This window comes from Lepus europaeus, chromosome 19 (assembly GCF_033115175.1).
Source record: "Lepus europaeus isolate LE1 chromosome 19, mLepTim1.pri, whole genome shotgun sequence".
NCBI lineage: Eukaryota > Metazoa > Chordata > Mammalia > Lagomorpha > Leporidae > Lepus > Lepus europaeus.
Genome location: NC_084845.1, coordinates 15,362,594 through 15,370,469, shown reverse-complemented (window position 1 = coordinate 15,370,469; position 7,876 = coordinate 15,362,594). Strand labels below are relative to the sequence as shown.

General features: G+C 49.7%; 1 protein-coding gene across 1 annotated transcript; it reads left to right on the top strand.

Annotated features, from left to right (window-relative positions):
• The first annotated feature begins 1,785 nt into the window (after positions 1 to 1,785).
• On the top strand, positions 1,786 to 2,933 carry PMIS2 (PMIS2 transmembrane protein). The gene is made up of 4 exons (XM_062175997.1): positions 1,786 to 1,842; positions 2,067 to 2,157; positions 2,503 to 2,639; positions 2,805 to 2,933. Exons 1-4 carry the CDS (start codon positions 1,786 to 1,788, stop codon positions 2,931 to 2,933), a joined length of 414 nt encoding a protein of 137 aa, XP_062031981.1.
• The last annotated feature ends 4,943 nt before the right edge of the window (positions 2,934 to 7,876 follow it).

The window sequence follows — 7,876 nt, the reverse complement described above, 5'->3', positions numbered from 1 at the left end:
TCTCTGTAACTCTGCCTTTCAAATAAAAGGGGAAAAAAGCTTATATATAGATATAGGGGCCAGTGCTGTGGCATAGTAGGGTATAAGCCTCTGCCTACAGCATTGGCATCCTATATGGGTGCCAGTTCGTATCCCAGCTATTCCTCTTCCAATCCAGCTCCCTGCTTACGGCCTGGGAAAGCAGTAGAAGATGGCCCAAATGCCCCCTGCACCTCTATGGGAGACTTGGAAGAAGCTCCTGGCTCCTGGCTTTGGATTGGCTCAGCTCTGGTCATTGCGTCTTGGGGAGTGAACAGAGGATGGAAGAACTTTCTCTCTGCCCCTCCCTTTCTGTGTCTGTGACTCTACCTCTCAAAAATAAATAAATAAAATCTTTTTTAAAAAGCTACAGGGGCCAGCGCTATGGCACAACAGGTTAACGCCCTGGCCTGAAGTGCCAGCATCCCATATGGGCACCGGTTCTAGTCCTGGCTGCTCCACTTCTGATCCAGCTCTCTGCTATGGCCTGGGTAGGCAGTAGAAGATGGCCCAAGTCCTTGGGCCCCTGCACCTGCGTGGGAGACCTGGAGAAAGCTCTTCACTCCTGGCTTCAGACTGGCAAAACTCCGGCCATTGCAGCCATCTGGGGAGTGAGCCAACGAATGGAAGACCCCCCCATACCTCAGCCTCCCTCACTGTAACTCTGCCTTCAAATAAATAAATAATCCTAAAAAATAGCCCAGGGGCACAAAGTCAGACAAGTAACCACCCCAAAGTCACCAGACAAGGGCCGTGCAGTCAGATCATCGTGTCCCACACTCCCACTCCAAGGTCCCCACTAGCCAGGTGACCTGCCAGTAGCGCAAACGCACTGTTCATCCCACCAGCCTTGAGTTCTGGTCTCCACCACCCCAGGGCCCCAGACTTGTGTTCAGGAAATTTACTTGACCCCTTGAAAGGTTCTGAACCAGTGCATTGCATTAAGAAATGTCTTGATTTCTGCCTTATGTGTGTTGCCATTGTTCTTGTTCCTATTTCTAGGTCCTTGATCGTGTCTTTGACAACTCACGTTGGTGTCTACATTTGTGGACTTCGGTTTGTCACCTCTTACCCACTTGCAGCTCCCCAAAAACTGGCTCCTTACACCCTCCACTCACCTAAAACCACCAGCTAAGGGAACCACGGCCTAAAACCTGGTGGTGCTACCTTACATCTGCTAATGATGCTTCCTGCGTCAGTAATTACTACAGTGTGTGAAAACGTCAGCCTCCTAAAGATGCATAGCAGATTCCCGCCAACTTAGCCATTAACTCACAGTTTTGTATGCCACAAAGGCTTGTTCTCTGCTCAGAATCCCACGAGGCTAAAATTAAGGTGTCAGCCGGGCTGGGTTCTTATTTGGAGCCCAAGGTCCTCTTCCAAACCAACGTGGTTATGGCAGGATTCAGATCCTTGCTACCATATTATTGATTGTATTATTTGCTATTGTATTACCATGTTATTAGTAAGGTCCCTGTCTCCTTGCTGGCTCTCAGCTGGAGCCGCTCTGCCGGAGGCGGCCTGCACGCCTCACACGCGCGCGACCCCTCCAGCTGGAAGCCAGCCGTGGAGACTCCCTCGCCTGCGATCCTCGCCCAGCTTAAGCCCTTTTGGCCAGAAAACCCCAGTGCTTCGTAAGATCTCAGCTGAGGTTATCATTCCGACTGGAAGTTTGCTTGGGGATCTCAATTACATCTGCAGAGCCCCTTTCCAGCGGCAGGCAGATTAGCATCTGATGGACCAACAGGGGGTAGGAATCTTGAGGCCATGGCCGACTTGCGCCACCTCAGTGGCAGCTCCCTATTCCATTGCCCATCTGCGTTGGTTAGTGGTATTCTACTTTAAGAAAGGCCTTCCCTGTTTTCCCCTTTCTTTCCTTCTTTCTGTCAGTATGGACTAAATCTTCTTTTAACCTAATACTTTATCTCATCCGTTACTGACATGATTCATTTTCCTTTCTTCCGCTAGCTCTCACTGGCCTCGTCTATTTCCTCTGCCCCACAGCTCTTGGGCGGCCCTCCTGCCACTGCCCACATTCTTGTCTACAGACTGGGGTGTACAGGAAGGAGGAAGAGCCGAGGTTCAACACTTGCCACTTCCAGCCAATCCCTACCAGGGTGGGTGAAGTCAACGTCCCGGGTAGAGGGGGAGTCCTGGGTAGAGGGTGCTCTGAGGCCTGGAGTAGCTGACAACAATGGGGCCACGCCCTTCTGTGAGGGCAGCCAATCAGGACTTGAGGTGCTGGTTTCTCCATTGTGAAGAATCACCCTTTGACAGTCTAGGGCTTGGGATTCTAGGGCAGGCGTGGAGGTCTGGGGCTCTGTTTCCAACACACTCAAGGGTCTAATTTTGGAAAGGTCATGCCTCCCAAGCCATCAACAGCTGCCCCGCCAGGTGACCCAGCTGCGCCAGCTGCTCCAGCTGACCAACCTGCTCCAGGTGCCCCAGCTGACCAACCTGCTCCAGGTGCCCCACCTGCTGCAGCTGCAGATGACAAAAAACAATCTAACCAGACAAAAGAAGAACTGGCATTTTATGCTCCAAATTACCTATGCATGGCTATCTTTGCTGTACTTCTTTTTTTCCCTTTGGGACTGGCAGCTTGCTACTTCAGCCATAAGGTAAAACAATGCCCGTTACCGCCCAGCCTGTCCCCTCCTTGCCCCTTGCATCCCCACCTACCCTGGGACTTGGGGAGGGGTTTGCCCCCAGTGATTACAGTCCTCCAACCCTTTCCCAATGGTGTCTGCACTCACAACCCCACAACTGCGCTTCCATCCCTACAGACCACACAGGCCAACAGGGAAAGCAAATGGGAAGAGGCTTACTTCAACTCAGGTCGAACCGGCTGGCTGAGTGTTTTTGGCATACTCATTGGTTTAGGCATAATTTATGGATGTGTCCTATATATGTGAAGACCAGGCCTACCATCCCAGGGATCAACTCCCCCAAAGATCCACCCATCAAAACACGGACAAGTCAGCTGCATGCAAAAAACTCAACAGCTCTAAGATACTCCCTAACCAAGAAACCTACCAACTGAGGAACTTAACATCCAAATAACCCACAGCCCAGGAACACCAGATCACCTGCCTGTACTAACTGCTTCAGCTCACTTGCCCTCCAGAGCTGTTTTCATTCACCTTAGGGATCTGTACACCATGGACTGGATCCCCTTACTTGCTTAACACTGGGCCGATCTTTCAAATGTTTATTTAAATGAAAAAAACTGGAGGAAATATTCTGGTTTCCTGTGTGTATGTGTGCATGTGTGTTCTGGATGAACATCTGTGTTTCATTAAGGCTATGTGTTTTCTAGGCCATGTGATTATAGAATATCCTAATTGTGAACCCTACAGACATGGAAATCAGGCTGAAATGGGTTTACTTCTCACCTCTGACACTTAAAAAACCGTATATCCTTGAACAAGATACTTCTCTAGAGCCTAAATTCTTTGTAGTGCAGGCACGATCCTTTCCAACATGGGATGACATTTAGAAGTCTGAATCATTGTTCATTCTCCAACGGTTTTCCCCTTCAACATAGGATGCTATGCTTCTTCTGTCTCGAAGCAGAATAAGAAAACAAAACCCTCTTCCAGTTGCTAAGATCCAAAAGCCAGGGCTGGCATTGTAGTACAGTGGGTTAAGCAACTGCCTGTGACCCTGACATCCCATACGGGGGCTGGTTTGAGTCCCAGCTGCTTGGCTTCCTATCCAGCTCCCTGCTAATGTACCTGGGAGAGCATCAGAAGATGACCCAAGTCCCACCCATGTGGGAGTTCCAGGCTCCTGGCTTTGGTCTGACCCAGCCCCAGCCTTTGCAGCCATCTGGTAAGTGAACCAGCAGATGGAAGATCTGTCTCTCCCTATGTCTCAGAAACTCTGCCTTTCAAATAAATAATCTTTAATTAAAAATACTTTTAATGAGCTGCCATATTTCCCTCTTTAAAAAAACTCAAAAGCTAAAATTTTAGGGGCAGAATGGAAAGAACTCAAGAAATGAAAAGCGGTTTGGCAGAATAGCTGATGAGAACCACCTGTTTAGCCATCCCAACCAGTAAACTGTCTCCCGTTCATGAAAGAGGGGATGTAGGGAGAGACCAGATGCCAGTATACCGGTGAAGAGGCCCTGCAACCTTTATCTCGGGAAGTTTGTTGTCAGAGACCCAAGGTGTCCCCTCCATTCCATAGATACAGCCTGGAGAGGACATGAGATTTCAAAGAAGATATACTATACAGTGCGGAAGTCTAGGGGGATATGGCTATGGCCAGCCAAGCAGGATTTCCCATGTCCCAGCTTTGGAGAGGGGCAAGTAGAGTCCTCAGATGCCAGGTGGCAGGGCAAGAGATAACTATCAGAGGCGGACTAGTGGCTAACACTGGAGGCGTCCAGGATGAATACAACAGGAATGTCCATTGACACCGTGAACAAAGGGGGCTGCTTTTGGTGCCCTAGCTTCTTGGCCAACCCCAAATTCAGACCCAGAAGCCCTCGAGTTAGCAAAACTAAGTTTTCCCCACTACAGAAAAATGGGGATTAAAAATTGCAATTAAGTTGGTTGCTATGAAACAGGCTATCAATTCTTCCCTCCCAAAACCCATTACCTTTCCTCGCTGGGAGCACTGCGAAGTCACGCTTGCTATGTTCCCCCATGTGGCCACAGCGTTGTCTCTAGTCTTACGGATCGTGAGCGGAAGTGACATCGACCACAAACCAATCTGTCCTATAAACACCCCCCGTGGGTATTCTTCCAAACTCTTCCTCCTCTGGCCAATGCACACATGTACCCCTGGGTGTTTTTAAAGGCCACGTGTCCCCATCAGTCAGTCTGGGTTCCTCTATCACTCTAGGAACAACCCCTCTTCCATCCAGAACATAAACTGTAATGTTGACTCATGGCATGTTCGGCCCTTCTGTTTCCATAGCCCAAGCCACCCTACCCGGTGCAGGTGTGGCACAACAGAGTAACATTTCTTGCACAGTTGGAGTTACAGCTTAAATTTCATAACCAACAGAGACACTCATCTTGCTGGGAGGGTTACAGGAAATAATAATAGAAAGAAACAGCAAAGGCTCTAGCCCGCCTTTGTGGCAGCTGCTACTCTGCTGTTGTCTCAGTGGTTGTGTGTATCTGCACCCAGTACACGTGTTTGCAGGACAATGCTCTGTGTTAGGGGATTTCTGGGGTGTGGATTATGCCTGGTTGTGTGCTGTGTTGGTGGGTCTAGAGCAGGGTGAAGAACACCCGGCCCTTGAAATCGTTTGGTTTGGCCCTGCCAAGGCAACCAGAGGTGAGACTCAAAATGTAGTAACTCTAGGAGCTTTTTTCATAACAACCTAAAATTTATATTGTGACTCATAACACTAAAGTACATTTTGAGAGGTAAGCAAGGAACAGCTCTTACAGGACCAACAGGACACATAGGAAAATATGGTAAGACAGACACATAACGCTTCTCACTGGCTGCCTGCGGCCCATCTCCTGTTTTGTGGTGATCAGAACACATGACGCCAGGAGTGACTGTACACATTGCAAAGTGTTAGTGCACCGTGGCGAGACTATGGCGATCCGGTGAGGATGAGATGAGACGGTGCAGGTGCCCTGGGTATATGCAGCTCTGCTCGGAACAGCCTACTGCTGTGAGCAGGTCTCTTCTAAACTTTCCATGGCAAACAGTGCCCTGTGCTCCAGACTGACGACACACACTGGGAGGCACAGTTGTGTCACAACATCATCCGTGCTGGCTAACAATCACATTCCTCACCCGAGAGGAGCAGCTCCGGCCATCACAGGATGAGTTAGTGAAATGTCTGGCCAAGCACAGCAGGCCAAGTTTTAAGTCGGTAATGTTGTTTGACCACAACTGATGTTATAAATATCCAAATGGCCCTGAGCAGAAAAGTGATTCCCCACCGCTGGTCTAGAGTTGTCAACTATCCCTGTTCGTCCCCAAACCAGTCCAAGCTAGGCCTGTCACATCTAGTTGCAAGGTCACTTTAGTCAGGACGGCCCATGTCAACATGAACAGCCAGTTCCCCAAATAATCGCACTGTGCTCTAAGACTTGAAAAGCCAGCCAAGTCGGGGTCAGCGCTGTGGGTTAACACCCTGGCCTGTGGCACCGGCATCCCATATGGGGGCCAGTTCGAGACCCAGCTGCTCCACTTCCAATCCAGCTCTCTACTGTGTCCTGGGAAAGCAGAAGAAGATGGCCCAAGTCCTTGGGTCCCTGCACCCACATGGGAGACCTGGAAGAAGCTCCTAGCTCCTGGCTTCGAATTGGCACAGCTCTGGCCATTGCAGCCAACTGGGGAATAAACCATCGGATGGAAGACCTCTCTCTCTATGTAACTCTGACTTTCAAATAAATAAATAAATCTTTTAAAAAGAAAAAAAGAAAAGCCAGCCAAGTCTTCTCTGCTTCAGCTCCCTGAACGCCCAGCCTGCATGCCACTGCCAGGGACTTGTCTGCTGTGAGCCACGGCATGTATTTAAAACAGAATCCACATCCGTACCCTTGCCTCTCGAGACATCACTAACTGAATCACTGCAATGAAACCCACAGGGTGAACACTCTTGGGTTCCTTTCCATCTCCCCTCCTGCTTCCCACGGAATGGGATCAGGACTTTTAAACTCGATTTTCAGGGATTACATTTCATCCTCCTCCTTTCTTGGGCCCAGTCATTCATAAAGATCACACACCAGCTCGGAACTGATGTTTGAATTGCCAGGCAAGCCCTTGGCCACACTCCTCCTCCCTCTCTCCTTTACCCGCTGTCTCTCCTTGCACTTCCCCTCCTGTTGTACCATCTGCTCAGTTCTCTGTGTCCCCAGAGCTTCAGAAGAACCCCACCACCGCTCCACAAAATTCCCCAACAGATCAGGTAATGTTTCAATCTCTCTTTCCCTTGGATTTTTAAGTTGGTCTGTGCATTTACTTACTAATGGGCTTGACCAATTTTACACAAACACGTTCTCATAGAGACCCGTGCAACACAGGGTAGGGGCCACCCTCTTCCCAGAGGGAACTGCTGTTGACATCTTGTAGTCTCTTACTCATCACCTTCTCTACGCATCTCCTGTGCGTCTCTGTTCTTAAACACTGATGTTGCACTTTCTTTCTGCTTCCCAAGAGGCCTTGACGATCTTTGCCCATTAGTACTGGAGTTCTCCCAACGTCCCTTGTTCCATTTGCGAATGAATATTCCCCCTCTGTCCTTTTTTTGAGCCATAGAGTAGATCCCAGTAGACCTGCCTTTTCTCCCTCCATGATAACTCAGGCAATCCCAGCACCTGGCACTGAATCTGTGGACCCTTCATCCTGGTGGGGAAAGAAATCTGAAAGAGAAAAGGACAAAAATCCAGCTGGCACCGCGGCTCACTAGGCTAAATCCTCTACCTGCGGTGCCGGCACCCCGGGTTCTAGTCCCGGTTGGGGCACCAGATTTCTGTCCCGGTTGCTCCTCTTCCAGGCCAGCTCTCTGCTGTGGCCTGGGAAGGCAGTGGAGGATGGCCCAAGTGCTTGGGCCCTGCACCCCATGGGAGACCAGGAGAAGCACCTGGCTCCTGGATTCGGATCGGCACAGCGCCAGCCTTAGCGACCATTTGGGAGGTGAACCAACGGAAAAATGAAGACCTTTCTCTCTCTCTCTCTCTCTCTCTCACTGTCTAACTCTGCCTGTCAAAAAAAAAAAAAAGAAAAAGAAAATCCAGACAGGATAGGCAGCTGCAAAAACAGTAGATTCTGTACCGCACCATGAAGGACTCTGGTGGATTTTATTTCTAGCCCCAGGAAACTGAGCAAACTTCAAGACACTCATGGTTCACAAGGCCTGTGATAATGACCCTTGACC